General features: G+C 47.0%; 1 protein-coding gene and 1 pseudogene across 2 annotated transcripts in view; one reads left to right on the forward strand and one right to left on the reverse strand.

Annotated features, from left to right (window-relative positions):
• The window catches only part of PRKCH (protein kinase C eta), a 223513-nt gene that overhangs the window by 61401 nt on the left and 146153 nt on the right, over nucleotides 1-15959 (reverse strand). The window contains exon 10 of the mRNA XM_084883143.1: nucleotides 2117-2271. Within this exon, the coding sequence (XP_084739269.1) occupies nucleotides 2117-2271 (155 nt within the window). The remainder of the gene's footprint in view (nucleotides 1-2116; nucleotides 2272-15959) is intronic.
• On the forward strand, nucleotides 10827-12345 carry LOC311611773 (E3 ubiquitin-protein ligase ARIH2-like; annotated as a pseudogene). The gene has a single exon. The product of its transcript is annotated as an E3 ubiquitin-protein ligase ARIH2-like (transcript).

A 15959-nucleotide genomic window follows, 5' to 3' on the forward strand; every position in this document is an offset into this window, starting at 1 on the left:
GTTGTTTATAAACCACCCAGTCCATGGTATTTTCTTATAGAGGCCTGAGTGGGCTAAGATACCTGCTATGCTCATTTTCATGAGCAAAGTTCTTGATCATCAGAAGGGTTATAAGAAGCAGTGCTTTAGTGGTACTCCTATAATGTAAGTCTCGCCCCAGGAGACAGTGCAGCCCAGTGTTTAAAAACATAGCTTGAATTCTGGTTATGAAGGCTTTCTAAGACACAGTTATCATCTAAAGAACACGAACAATGTTACTGTTATATAATAACGCTGTTAGAAAGATCCAGGGAGATATGCAGACAAAGTGCTGAGCCTGTAACAAGAGCTCAGTTTGGCTGCTGTTGCCATTGTTATTATGATGATTTATAACAGAAGTCCCTGTCTAGTAGGGAAGTCACTGTTCTTTAAAATTTAATATGTGTAAGACTCTCTCTGGGGTAAACAAAGCAGAGATGGGTGGATAAGCCATGGACAGGAGAACAAAAATGAGTTCAGGGCCCAGAGTCTGACAGCAGCATCAGGAAGGACTCTGAACTCCCTCCACCATCAGAGATTTTATCAGTAACCACTGCCAATCGGGGGCTGGGCAGGACACTGCAACGGGAAATTCCACGGTAGAGTCCCCGGGAGGACACTGTGCCTGGGTAAGAAAGCTCACAGCACCGCTGTCCACGGTCACCTGGGGCAGCTCCCCGACTCAAGAATGAGTAGAGATTCGTGAGGACCTTCGAAGGCAGTCCCTGTGGGGGACATGAGGCCTGGCCCCTGCTCTGCACCCCCTTCTCTACTTCACTGCTGGGGCGTGGCTACCTGTAGCTTTGGGACATTTCAGTAGTGCGCCTGTTTCCCTCCGTCACTTTCCCATGTCTTTCTGGCATCATCAGCATCCTGCTCCAGTCTTTACTAGTCTCCCTCCTCTCCTCCTCTGCTGACTCATGGGGTATTTGAGAAAATGCCCTTTCACCAGAGTTCTCTTGCACTTTGATAATGATGCCAATTCTGTCATGAGGTCGCAAAAGGAAAAGCACATAGCAAAGCTACCACATAGCAAGTTTCAATCAGGAAATTCTTTGTCGACATTCATTCTCCTCCTGTCAGAGAGAATTTTTCTCAAGAGATGGCATCGCGCCGGGACCGGTTTGGCTCAGTGGATAGAGCGTCGGCTTGGGGACTGAAAGGTCCCGGGTTCGATTCTGGGCAAGGGCATGTACCTTGGTTGCGGGCACATCCCCAGTGGGGGGTGTGCAAGAGGCAGCTGATCGATGATTCTCTCTCATCGATGTTTCTAACTCTCTATCCCTTTCTCTTCCTCTCTGTGAAAAATCAATAAAAATATTAAAAAAAAAAAAAAGAGATGGCATCGCAAGAGAAAATAAAGAGTATATGTAGCAATTAAGTTATACTGTGATTTAAAGGAAGAGGGATGGTAGAAACAGGGAAAAGAGGAACATTTAAGATTAATGATTGTCTGAAATCCATGATTACGTTCCCACTTTACCTAATCTTCTTTTGTCTGATTAAAGTTTCATCTGATATTCCTTAGGCTCTAACAACAGCAACCAGATTTCAAGCCCTTTCAATTGCGTGCTGTGAAATGGAGTCAAATAATATTTGGGAGGAGGCTCCAAATGAGAAATATCATCAGATGGGACATTGCGCATCAATAGTTCACCTCTCAGAGTCTCAGCTGGTGAGCCGCCACCTTATCTGACTGGGATTCTCATCAACTTAGGGCAACAGTGATCACACCTGTCTGTTTAGGCAGGAATTTTTAAATGGAACCAATCATTTCCAACACTAAAGAAGAAAAAGAGAGAGCAACAATGTGTTCAGCACCTTGCAAAACTTGGCTATACCAGGCCGTTAGCAAACCCCAGCTGAGCGAACTCATGAATAGTCTCTTCTCAGCCTATTTTACACACCACCTGGGGACAAGTTTTACTCTACAGGCAATGTCGATCACTACATTATTTGTTTATCCTAAAGGACACTCAAACCTTTGTGAATTTAATTCCCCAAAGACTTCAATATCATGAGAAACGGAGGCTGGGGTAAGCCAGGAGAGGGGACAGGCTATGAATTATGGGAGGAGTTACAAGCAGTCAGGACTCACCTGTAGATGATGCCTTTCTCGTGCAGGAACATGAGCGCTGAAATGATCTCTGCAGCATAGAAACGAGCTCGTGCTTCATCGAAACGACGCGACTTCTGGATGTGGAACATCAAGTCGCCCCCGTTCACAAACTCCATCACAAAGAACAGCCGATCCTGGAGACAAGCACAAGAGAGGACCTCGTCAGCATCAATTACCTGGAACATTCAGGGCTACTCACAGGACGTAAGGGACATCTAACGGTGCGTTAGCCATCACACCTGGGCAGAGAACAACCACAGAAAAAGAAAAACGCTTTGGACAAATCAGCCAAGTTTGGTGAGGTGTCACCATAGACAACAGGGGGGTGGGGGCATATGTGAAGAGGGGTTTGGGATGGGAATGGGGGGATGAGGACAATTATGTGATACCATAATCAATAAAAAAAGAAATCAGCCATGTAGTCGTCTAATGATAGCCTCAGAGTGACCCCCAACATTGGAAATCCCCTTCAGTCCATCAGAAGATCCCTGAGTCAGGAGCGGGAATGTAGATAAGGAGATGCCGTCTCCACCGGCAGGAGCTCTCAACCCAGCAGGTAAAATGGGCTCCTTAAAAAATGACCGATAAATATTGCGTACTAAGCGCTGTGCGAGTGGTGTGGTCAAGGGCTGGGAAATGAAGACAGCCCGAGGGAAGAAATGTTTAAGTCTCTATTACAAAGTGATGTCTCTGAGACTGAGAGTGTTAAACACTTGGTTTCTGGCACCTCTATATCCATGAATTTCCTCTCCCCCTCCCACTAACATTTATGAGTCCCAGGGCAGCCGGTGTTACATTAGGTGCTGGGAACCCAACAGAGTAAACAGGCAAAACACAGGCACAGCCTCTGCCCATACAGAGCATGGTGTGGGAGACACACATTCCTTAAAGCAACAGCAAACCCAAAAGTCACACAAACAAGCAAATTTACAAATTCTGGTAAATCCTGCTGAGGAAGCCATGAGATCCGGTCATCTTCTTGGGACCAGGGGAGGTCTCTGAGCAAGTGGCATGTAAGACCTGCAGGACGAGCACCACCATGACTGGTGATCAGCCTTCTCTGAGGTAGGAGGGATGATGGGATGTCATTTTGTAAAGGAAATTGATATTTGACCAACTCACAGAGGATATGTATACCAAGAACCCATCTTCATTTGTGGTTTTCAGTGCTGTCAGCTTTGCTCTGAGTGTGACAGCTGAGCTGTAAGCAAAGATAGTGTGTTCTCGCTCACCTATTCATCACTAGTTTAATCAGGCCCATCCTGATGAGAAGACATCACCACTTCCCACCTCCTAGTCCTGATTTTAAGACCTTGATTAGAAGCAGGTGGGAACAGTCCTCTGCATTTAAAAAAAAAAATCTCTCTCTAATCAGGACAAGCAAGAATTTAAGAGTGAGAGGGAGTGACAGGATCCACACCCACAAAAACAAAAACCAAACAGCAAAAACACAACAACTCTTAAGGTTGGTCAATATAAGCCAACAGACAACTACATATAGCAAGCTGTCTAAGCTAAAGGCCTTCATTTGGGTGTGACTGACAAGGAGGGAGAGGCAGAATTGGGTGGAATGAGCTTGGGAGTGCAGTAGTATTCCATGTTTGCTGCCTGGGAAGGACTCAGGTGGAGAAGCAGGTTAGGGATGGGGTGGAGGATAAGTGTGCGATTGAGACACATCTAAGAGCTGCATCCACACAGGAAGTTGTTAGGCTGATGTTGTGTTCATTTGGAGGCGAGGCGGGGCGAAGATGAGTGGCCCTGAACCACCCTTATGGCATTTAAAAAAAAAAAAAAAAAAAAAAATATATATATATATATATATATATATATATATATATATATATTGATTTCAGAGAGGAAGGGAGAGGGAGAGATAGAAATATCAATGATGAGAGAGGATCATTGATCAGCTGCCTCCTGCACACCCCCCACTGGGGATTGAGCCTGCACAACCCAGGCATATGCCCTGACCTTGAATCCTGACCTCCTGATTCATAGGTCAATGCTCAACTACTGAGCACACCAACTGGGCCCCTGTGACACTTTTGCTAACCATACCGTTCACTTTTTTCGTGGCTGTAACTGGCAGTCATGTGAATTCCAATAACCAGAAATACCTGATTACTGGACTGGGGTCAGAAGGTAAGTGGCTATTCTGGAAGTCCGTATTGTCCTAGCGTTGCTAAGGCAGCAGGCACAGAAACGATGGAGTCATTCCAAGGAAAATGTCATCCATTTCTAGTCCCTCTCGCCCCCCCGCCCCCCCCCCCCCCACCCTCCCAATCATTCTCCTATCTCAAGTTTGAAAAGCCAGACCTTGGGCTAAACTCCAGATCTGGGGGAAGGAATACTGTCTTCCAATCCTGCTCATCTCATCTTTCTCAGGCTCCACCCCCGCCCTGGAAGCAGATTCTCAGATAAAAAGGTTGGGGTGGGTAAAGAGGGGCAAGGGAGGACGTGATGCACAGCAAGGAGGTCAGATGCTAATCCGGGTTTCTTCTCCTTTAGCCTCATTTCCCACCTCCCGTCTGTCTGGTCCCACCTAGAACAGCTGATACAACTCACAGCCCAGGGGCTACATGGAACTCTAAGTAAGCAGGAAGTGGAAACAAGCCAGCTGAGACAGAATATTTAACAAAAAGTAATGGTCCATCCTATCACAGACCTAAAATAACATCACAAGGTAGAGAAATAAAAACATGTTTATCACCTAGCCACATGTTTTTGCTACGTGGAAACCCGTTTATTTAAACCCTTTGTCTTACTTCAAACGTCTGCTACAGAGGCAGTTAAAACCTGGCAGCAATTTCTCTGACATTCCTTTTGCACAGGAGATAAATACCAAAAATCTCCAGCCTTTTGCAAAGAAGGCCCACTCACCACTGGGTGGTGGTGATGGTGATGAGTGAAGTGAGAGAGGGGCTGTTATCAGGAATAAAATGTCATTGCCCACCCAATGTGGCTCAGTGGTTGAGTATGAGCCCATGCAGAAGGTCACGGTTCAATTCTGGGTCAGGGCACATGCCCAGGTTTCTAACTTCATCCCCAGTCAGGGGTTTGCAGGAGGCAGCCGACCGATGATTCTCCCTCATCACTGATGTTTCTAACTTTCCCTCTCCATTCCTCTCTCTGAAATCAATAAAAATACATTTAAAAGAAATTCAATGTCTTTAAGCATTCCTCAGGTGAGGCTTCTAGAAAGGGTGCAACAAATAGCAGTGGCTGTTGTGTGGTGACTGTGGCGATGAAGATGCTTTCAGTCAACAACAACAAAAAAGATAATAAATGTGAATGATTCAGTTATAGCCAAAGACGCAGATATGCACAGAAAGGATGTCTAGATAGTGACAGAAGTCAGATTTCAGTTATGGGATCTGGGATCACACTCAACCACGGAGCCACATTGGGTGGGCAATGACATTTATTCTTTCTTTTTTCTTTTTACTTCCACACCTCTCCCAGGAAGCTCACAGTCATGTAGACAGAGAACACACCACAGGGTGCTAAGTACATGGGGCACAGAGGGTGTCACCTGGACACAGAGCAGGGACAGCTGAGCAGCCGGGGGCGGGACTTAGGGAAGGCTGCTAAGAGGAGTCAGTTCTCCAGCTTGAAGGATGAGGAAGCACAAGTTAGGCTGGAGCGCAGATGGCGGGAGTATGGATCATGGTGAATGAACAGTGTCAGGTGTGGGTCAGGATGTCGTGACTGCAAAGGGAGCGGTCCCCCAGGGCTCACGCTGTGGGCCTGGAGCATCCCTGTAACACATACGGCTCCTTTTGTAATCAAGTGTTGGTAGAAAAAGCAAAAGGCTGGTGAGGCTGCTTCCAGTCACCCCATCCCCAAGTCTCCACTGCAGGACTCAGTCCTATGAACACACGATCACTCAGCTATTGGTCTCTACCATAACTACTCGCCCGGTGTCTGAGCTAAAACAGGTGACGGCTACGGGGTTTGGCTTGGTAAGGACTCCAGTAGGTGTTAGAACCCACTTCCCTGACACACGAAATCAAACACCATCAAATGCAAAAACAAGTCACTCCGGCCCTAGCTGGTTTGGCTCAGTGGATATATAGAGCGTTGGCCTGTGGACTACAGGGTCCCATATTCAATTTTGGTCAATGGCACATGCCCAGGTTTTGGGCTCGATCCCCAGTAGGGAGAGTGCAGGAGGCAGCTGGAGGCAGCAGATCAATGATATTTCTAACTTTTCCTCCTCTCTGAAATAAAAACAATTTAAAAAAAATTAACAAAGTCACTCCAGCTGTGTGTTCCTCCTCTACATGAGCTCCATGGGCCTGAAGGAAACCTTTCCCAGGTGACAGCAGCCCCTTATGAGGCAGAGGCCTGTGTGTAATGTCCCGAGGGGAGGATAACCCTTGCCTCCAGGTCCTCTCCCTCTTGCGCTGTTCAGGAGCTGGTCTCCCTGAGTATCTGACCCACACTAGGCCACGTTCCACACACCCGACTGTGAAGCAACTGCAGGAAGCCTTCTGGGATCCCTCCAGGGAGGGAGACAGGGCATTGTGGGTTAAGGCTGTCATGACTCACTTCTGGGGCAGGGAAGAACTCCCCAATCCCACCCTGGGCAGCGACAGCAAAGGCGGCTACTTCTGCACGGAATCTGTGCAGATAGCTAAGCCTGTGTAGACAGCCATTCCCAGTGCTTCCAAAGTCCCTTTTGCAGAATCTGGGCCTGGACATCTGCTCCGTTTCCCTGAGGCCTCTGGCCACTCTAAAGCCACTTTGGCCCTCCCCTGCCTGGTAGGAACTTAATGTCCCAGAGACTGGCTTCACCTTAATTCTAAAGCCAAGCGGCCCAGTCCTGTGTCCCGCCCTCTCTTTTGTCCCGGATTCAGCCAACCACAGAAAGCACGTCATTAAGACAGGTAAAGAGCACCTGGGGGAATAAAAGCAACTCAGAAACCCCTTGGTCCCTGGCCCTGCTGGTGTGAGTTACAGGAAGCCAAGGAGCCGGTGCCCAGCTAATAATGGAGCTCCTGTCATCACCTGCCTGGCTCCATTAACCTTCTGCAGCCTGGGCCGTCTGCCCCGGCTGTTATCAGGGCAGGGCTGTTCATGTGCCAGGCCAAAGGGGATAAAAATATCCCCTGAACTGACAGTGGCTCTCAGGATAAGCGGCGTGCACTCCTAAAGCTCCCCAAGGGGGTGGCTGTGTAGGAGGTAAAACTGATGGGCATTGGCAGGCAGAAAAGTTCGAGGCTAAACAGCTGGGTGCATGAAAGTGATGCTGATGTGCTAAGATGGTACCTGGGACAGGGTGACATTGCCTCAGGAGGGTGACCAGGAGCCAGAAAGAAGCTCCCCATGTGTCACTGTGGTAGACACCTTTGGAGGTGACTGTTCAGCTCATTGATCCCTGCAAATGACTAATTGGACCAAGCTCAGCTATCCCACAGTCCCTTTCCCAGAAAGTTGGAACGGAGATGTTTTAATTTAGGCAGGAAATGAGGAACCATGAGTTGGAGCTGAGGCGGCCCTTGTGGTGTGAGCATGTGAGATGTCTGTGCTATCAGTGGTGAAATCCCGATGAATGAACGAACAGACAGCGAGAAAAATGGAGAAACTCAAAGGCAGAGACAAGCAACCAGGGAGCAGGAGTGAGCCGAGAACAAAAACCTGGGTTCCTTATGTCTTCGTATCTCAGATCCTTGGAGAAACCTGGCCCATTTCTGCCCTTGTGTTCCAGGAGACCTCCCCTTCATCCTCCAGTCGTCGTTAGCACCTCTCCCTTCACTGCAAGACTCCAGCTAAGTTGCTTTCTGTTACTTGCTACCAGGAGAATTTTTAATACACACCAGTCATTAAGGGGTAGGAGGTTTCCTTATTTATAAATCTGAGGTAATAATATATCATGGACATGGTGAGAGGATTAAACTGGAAGCAAAGCACCTCGCAGAGCATGGGGCCCAGAAGAGAATCTTAGCGAACAGAAGCCACTGTCACCACTACATCGCACACAGGGACTAAAACTACTTCTAGAAGACCCTGTGCCCAGCACCCGATCCCTGGTGTTAGCAGAGGCAGCTCAGCTCCCAGGCTGTGCTCTGGAGCCAGGATGCCTGAGCTGTGAAAGCAGCTCCGGCTGAGCTGTAGTTATTTCCCCTCTCAAAACTCCCATCTGTGAAATGGGGATAATAACATGACGGACAGATGTACGAGGATGAAATGACTTAAGCTGAGTCTCCAACAGTGCCTGGAGTACAGAGAGTGGTCCATAAATGCTAGCAATTACTATTACAACCTTCTTCTTCATCCTTTCCACCTCCACTGTCCCTTTAGCTGCCACGGCCACCTGCCCCTGAGGCTCTGGGCCCTTGGGAGGGCTGCGGCCCACGCAGCAGTGAGCTGCTGGCCGCCATGGGGGCAGGGATGGTGCCTCACTCAGGGAGCTCCCAGACGGCCAAGAATAAAATGATGGCAGGAACAGCAGCTGTGGCACCCCCGCCAACTCAGTGTGAGACAGGACTCTACAGGGCTCAAAAAACCAGGAGGACTCGCTGGGGCGAAGGGGCATTTCCTCATCACACGTGGTAATGGCCTTGACCTGGTGAGTAGGACTTGTCTTCTGGGAAGTGAGAGCTAAGCAAGGGGTTACAAAACTAGATTTGATCATGGAAATAGGTTAACCAAGTTTCAGTTCCAGAAAGCCTTCTAATTTTCTGAGATCAGATTGTAATTCGTATTCTCTATTTCAGGAGTTCATACTCATATTCATTACCTTTATTGCAAAGCTTGTGCTACCCCACAAGCACTTTATAGTAAGACTTTTTGTAGTAGTGATTCTCCTCTTCCATAAAGCTGATTCACTTTTATCAACAGAATGAGGGAGACTTGTCTGTTTACAGACAGAATCCATAATCCCTACAATCTACAAATATAACTCTCATTTAAAGATGTATTATAGTGAAGATGCACATTATCATTTGGAAATAATTCAAGGACTAGAAACAACAGTAAAAGTTAATGACTAATTATGGCTTTAAAGCAACGTCAACCTGGGAGCCACATCTAGACTCATCTACCCCCGTTCTAAGAATTGTTTTGGAATTATCCCTAAATGAGCCAACCCTGTGTCAAAAGCTGCAAAGCGTCACCTCGGCAATGGCACTGGGCTGCATTTCTCATAAGTGCCCCTGCATTGTGATTCCTCTCCAACGCAGTCAGCGACAGGGTGAATGGGGAGTTCAAATAAACAGGAAACAGTTACTGACGTCAAAGAGGTCACAGTGGAAAAGCAGCCTTGTGAGGAAATCACATTGCACCATTCCTGAACCAGAAACAACTCTAACCACCTTGAGAATGATTGCAAAGACTTCAAGGCAGAAACAATGAGCTAGAATCTAATGCCTACCTTTCATTTTTTACTTAATTTGCACAGCCCAGAAGATAGCAGAAGTTAATTCAATCACCAGCAACCCCTCTGTCAGCCCCTGGGCATGATCCATCCTGCCTTAGCTCAGAGGCCTCGTCTTTGGGAAGAGCAATATGTCTCCAATAGAAGGAGCCCTCAGGGACTTGCATTTCAAAACTGGAGAAACACATGGCTCTCTTTTCAGAGACCAAGCATTGTTCTGGTAAACTGGGTGCACTGTGGCCATGTCTTTAAAAAAAAAAAAAATTTATATATATATATATATATATATATATATATATATATATATATATATATATATATATATATATATAATTTCTGAGTGGAAGGGGTAGGAACAGAGAGAATCAATGATGAGAGAATACCATTGATTGGCTGCCTCCTGTATGTTCCCTGGGGTGGGGGGGGGGGGGGTCAACCCTGCAACTGGGGCATATGCTCTGACCAGGATTCGAACCATGACTTCCTGGTTCATGGATTGACATTCAATCAATGAGCCACGCCAGCCAGGCAGTGGCCAAGTCTTTTAATGAAACTCAACAAGGCTTCTTAGCATATATACCAGACTGGGGAAGCAACGAGGTGATCTAACTTGCAGTTCCGTACACTGTGAAGCCTCTGGGCCAGGATGTTCTTAACGCATAAATGAGCAGCAAACATACATAGTATAATCAGGCACACGGCGAAGTCTACCCTTCCTGGCAGAGCCCCTCTCATGTCCCTGGTCCACACACACCTCGCCCAGTATCCCTATGCCAGCCACACTGGCTTGTGCGCTTGACCTTGTCTTCCATGGAGGACCTGAAACCTTCGCAGGCAGAGCCCAGAAACCACCAAGCTTAGTGCCTGGACCCTGGTGAGGGTTAACGAACGCTTTCGGAACTAACATGGCAGGAGGTGATTTTTGTTTCCTGATACAATTGAAATCAGAATGGTAGGAAAGCCTGGAACAAACCACCGGGATTCCTATTCTCCACACATTTTCTGTGACTAAAGTGAAAATAGCTGAAGTGCCTTGCCCATAGTTGAAATAGTTTGTGGAAGAATTCAAGAAGCGAAGCAGGGAGATCCCTCTGGCCTGGCACATCCCGGTCTGGCCCGCCCAGGCTCGGCGGCTGTGGGGCGGCAGCTCCCGATGTAAATTATACGACGGAATATTTAGGTAACATCTTCCTGAAAGATCTTCAAGGATTACAGAAGATAAACACACTAATGCAGCTGAGGTGGTGGTAAGGTTTAGGGGGAGGGAGAAAAACCCTGCTTTCCTCGTTTGCAACTTGGCTGGATGCTAAGATGTCTGAGGACATGAATAGCCAGGGGTCTGACAGTAATGAAGAGGACTATGACCCAAATTGTGAAGAAGAGAAAGAGAATGAGGACCCTGGGGACATAGAGAGCAATTGTAGGAGTAGCCAGCAATGTGGAGCAGCAGGGGCCGATGCCTTTGATCGTGAGGGAGTACTAGTTCATCTGCTTGACCTACAACGAATCCGAGGGTGCTCTCAATGAGCACATGACCAGCTTGGCTGTCCTAAAGGCGTCTCATTCAGTTACTAAGTTTATATTGGTTATTTCTACTTGCAAGTTGCAGAGATAATGGATACAAGTCTAATTTGGCTCAGTTGCTCGTTGAGGCTCAAGTTTAGCACAATCAAAACATGTCCCCACAGCCCATCCCCTCAACACTGTGCAGTGTGTATGCAGTTTGTGCGGAGGGAAAACTACTCTCGCTGGTCTGCTAGCACCAGTTTTGCCGCAGCTGCTGGGAGCAGCACAGCTCAGTACTTGTCCAAGACAGCATGGGTGTGGGAGTCTCTTGCGTGGCTCAGGACTGCCCACTGCGAACACCAGAGGACTCTGTGTTTCCATTATTGCTCAATGAAGAGCTAAGAGACAAATACAGGTGCTACCTCTTCAGGGACTATATGGACAGTCATTGCCAGCTCCAGCTGTGCCCTGGTGCAGCCTGCCCCAGGCTCATCCAGGTACCAGAGCCCAGAGCTCGCCAAGTCCAGTGCGATCAGCACAGCGAAGTCTTCTGTTTCAAGTGTCGTCCGATGTATCACACCCCCACAGACTGTGCCACAATCTGGAAATGGCTCCTGAAGTGTGCCGATGATTCTGAAACAGCCAACTACATTAATGCTCACCCTAAAGACGGTCCCAAGTGCAACATCCGCACTGAGAAGAACAGAGGCTGCAATCACATGCAATGCTCCACGTGTCCTTACAGCTTCTGCTGGGTGTGTCTAGGAGACTGGAAGGCTCACGGCAGCAAAGACTATGAGTACAGTAGGTATGAGGAGAACCCCAAAGTCGTCAGCTAGGGCCAGCAGGCCCAGCCAGGGAGGCCCTTAAGAAATACTTGTTCTACTTTGAAAGGTGGGAAAACCACACTAAGAGCTTGCAGCTGGAAGCACAGACACACCAGCGGATTCATGAGAAGATCCAGGAGAGGGTCATGAATGATCTGGAGACATGAACTGACGGGCAGTACCTATCGAACCCTGCCAAGTTCTTGATACAGCCTGTAATACACATACCCATGTGCATACTACATGGAGTCTGGGCCCAAAAGAGGCTGTTTGAATACCAGCAGGCTCAACTGGAGGCTGAGATTGAAAACCTGTCATCGGAAATGGAGTGTGTGGACAGCGATGACAGAGGGGACTTGGGAAACCAGTCACACACCACCAAGCAGCGGAGGAGGGCCACGACACCTCGGCTGGACACGGACATGCTGGAGCAAGCATTCGAGGCTGTGAGATCTCCCTGCTACTGCATTGCATGCTGGGGGCTCTGCCTTTCCTAACCTCAGGTGGCAGCCAGGGCCCCACTCCTGAGAGACACTGGCCACACACCTGAATTAATTTGTTTTGTTTTCATCTTTTTGCTTTTTGTTTCTTCCACGTTAGAGGCCCTGTTGAATTGGCCTCTTTAGGACTTTTAATTAACCCTGGATGGGAGGGAGGATACATTTTTTACAACTTAGGTAATTTTTAAAGGTTGGATAATTATACAAACAAAAGGCAAAGCAATCATAGGATTACACAGAACCCATTAAAAACCATAAATTGGCATCGTAGTGTTTAGAAAAAAAGAAAAGAAGTGGGTCTGCTTAATGCCACTTCCCTTTATTTATGAAATTTTGGGCTTTCTCTTTTACAATTTAAATTTAAATGAAATACATGAAAAATTGAGGGAAAAAAATAAATACAATGGCCTATAACAGGGGTCTTCAAACTACGGCCAGCGGGCCACATGCGGCCCGCAGAGGAGTCTGATCCGGCCTGCCAGGTTTTTTGGGCAGTGAGCGCAGCCGAGGTGTTACAGTAGGAATTAGTAGTTCATATAGTCCGGCCCTCCAGCTCTCTGAGGGACCGTGATCTGGCCCCCACTTTAAAAAGTTTGAGGACCCCTGGCCTATAACCTTGACACTCAGAGACAGAAGCCCAAATGCAAGGAGAAACAAAAATATCTGTGGCCTTTAGCATTCAGAGAACTGGAGATTTCAGGGCAAAATGATTTTAACTAGAATTCATTTTCCCCTTACATCCTATTTATAATTAACACTTGATAGCATGTTTAAAGAAAAGAGAAAATAAATACATCCTTCCTTTTTTACTTATATTACCTATTTCCTGATATACTTAGACATCAAAACCATGATTTTTAAAACAGTTACATACTATTCTCAATGCCATTTCTATGCAGTCCTACAATTAGCTGCAATTACAACCAAGCAATGGAAATGAGAGGACATGGTGTTAATAGTCTAGTTAATAAATATAATTTAAAGATAATTCATTCTAGAAAAATAGGCATCTCCGAGTAGATTACTGCTAACTGAACATGGTGTTTTATTCTGAATTACATTCCCAAGTCTAAACTCTCAGTTTAGATTCACAGTCAAGATGGCTTAGGTGATTATTTCCTTTTTATAAAAAGGTTTACTTGCTTAAAAAGTATGCACTATAGGATTCCTTTAAATCGTTATTTCACACAGAGCAATTCTCTTTATAAAGATATTGGTCTAAGCACCAAATGGCAGCAGGTCTGTTGACAATATTTATGGATTTAGTTAGTATGAGGCTATAGAATAAAAAGTAGAAATGCCATTTATTTAGGTCATTTTTACATAACGGAGTTCCTAAACTTTGCAACCTCTCAAAGCAGCCACGATTCCATCTCTTCCTCCGATCTGTGGACGACTGAGATCTTTCGGCCTCAAGAAGAGAGATCCTGCTTTTGTCTGATTAAACATTGTGCCCAGTTAGAGTAGTGAATTGGCCACGAATATCCCACATCTGCCTCAAGATGACGCCTGGGGATCCTTGGGCGAGAGGCTGTTCCTTGCCCCACCCCACGGAGTGTGCTCCCTGGTCTGTTAGAATGTGCGCTCTGAGTGCTATTTTGATCTTGGTTCTTCCAGTGAGGCCTCAACATGCTCTCCTTGGACCCTCTCTCTGGCTGGGGAATGGGATGCTCAAGCAAATGGCTCCCCACAACCTTGTCCCAAAGCCTTTCTGCACTATGGGTGAAACACGATCTCCACTGTCCACTGAGGAAGGGAGACGCAGACCTTACCACAGCAGGAGGGGGACCAGAGTAAAGAGGCAAGTCTAGTCGGAGGAGGGGCCAGGTGGTCAGAAATGGATGAAATGGGTTGCCCAGAAGAGAGGGCATTGTGTTAACTTCGCTGAGAAGCTTCAGTCGGCTGCATGGAGCTCAGACGGGCTCTTTCAAGCACAAGGATAAGAGCACAGACTAAGGCGGAAACCTCACCCCACATCCACGGGCACTTTGAGTCTGCTGTGAACTGACTCCATCTGGCCCCTTCACTCCTCCTGTGAAATCACTTCCTCTGGTTCTTCGTGCTGACTCCTTTCCGCCTTTCTCCATCTTACTTAGAATTTCTTCTCTAGCTCTCTCCTCTCTTCCCCATCTATCAACACCTACTGAACTATTTTAAATGGTAGCTTCTACCAAGAGGACACTAAGGACAACAAAATCTAATATCCCGCCTGAACCCTGTTTCTGAACAAGAAACATCTTATCCCTGGATTTCTTTCGAAGTGAATTCATCATATTCTCTTCCATCAACTGGCTGGAACTCTGGCCTCTCCTCTCAATTTCACTCCTTACTGTTTCCTTGACTTCACTTCCTCCCATGACCGCGGCCTTGGAGAAAGCAGGTCCAACAGATGACTGGTTCAAGATCCTTCCCAGTCCTCTTCCCCCATCTCCCCCTCCTGCAGACAGCCACCAGGGAGCACCTCCTCAAATGTAAATCTCATGTTGCTCTCTGACCTACAAGATCCTTTCACCTCCATGATTGAGGGAAAGCTTCTTAGCAATGGATGTCAGACCCATTATGGCTTTGCTTCTTATTCACTACCCCCATTTCCTCTCCTACATCCCTGCTGCATCAGTTCTTTGGGGCTTCCTAGGCACATCATACAATTAATTATTTGCCTCTGCACTGAATTACCTCTGTCTGGGAGGCCTGTCCCCGCTCTCACTCTATAACTGCAGGGCTCCTATTCCTCCTCAAAACCCAGCCCAGACAGCCCTTCCTCTGGGGGCTCTTCCATCCCCCAGGGACCACGTTATGACTCTCTTCTCTCCATCACAGTGTTGTTGGTATCTGTGTTTAGCATGATCCTTGCCTGGTTCTATATGTCTTCAATCCATGGCACATATGTGTGCTCAATAAATGTTTACTGAGTTGATTTAAAAAGCCAAGATAGATACAATATTACCATTCAATATAGAAATAGCTAGTGTCTCTAGCGGTTAGGGTTTACTTTCAATATTTAGAGACCGCTCAGTTTTGAAAAGAGAATCTAAGGTATCTGTATCTCTAAGATGAAATGACATTTCCATGTGTGGAAGACAAAAGAAATAAAATAGCCATTTGTTTTTCTCAAAGCACATTTTGCATTGCTACCAGCACATTTGTCTACACTGGTTGAAACATGTTTCCTCAAGCGTGCCTATCACAGCTAAGCATCCCTGTGAATTCAGGGTGGAGGTGACGACTTTCATAAAATACCACTGAGTCTTCGCCTTGACGGTAAAGTGGAAGTATAAACACTCAAAGCCAAAACAAGAGAAGCTGTGGTATTTCCAGTGCTGGCTTTTAAACACAACTGACTTTAAATATACACTCCTCTGCTCCCTACTCGCCCCGGCTCTGCTAATTCTGCCTTATCACAGCAGGCTTCCCCGTCCAGAATCCCTTGCACCTGAGAACGCTCCCTCATATTCCACGGACCCTGAGCACTTCCGCTGTCCTCCCAGCCTGGCGCCCCAGTCCCGGCAAGTGCCACAGTGCAGTCACCAATAGCTGGGCCCCAAACAGGAACGTGGCCTGTCCATAATTTCAGGGGAGAAAAAGAGAATGCTTATATTTTACACGGAAGA

This window comes from Pipistrellus hanaki, assembly GCF_964339955.1.
Source record: "Pipistrellus hanaki genome assembly, chromosome: 1".
Lineage (NCBI taxonomy): Eukaryota > Metazoa > Chordata > Mammalia > Chiroptera > Vespertilionidae > Pipistrellus > Pipistrellus hanaki.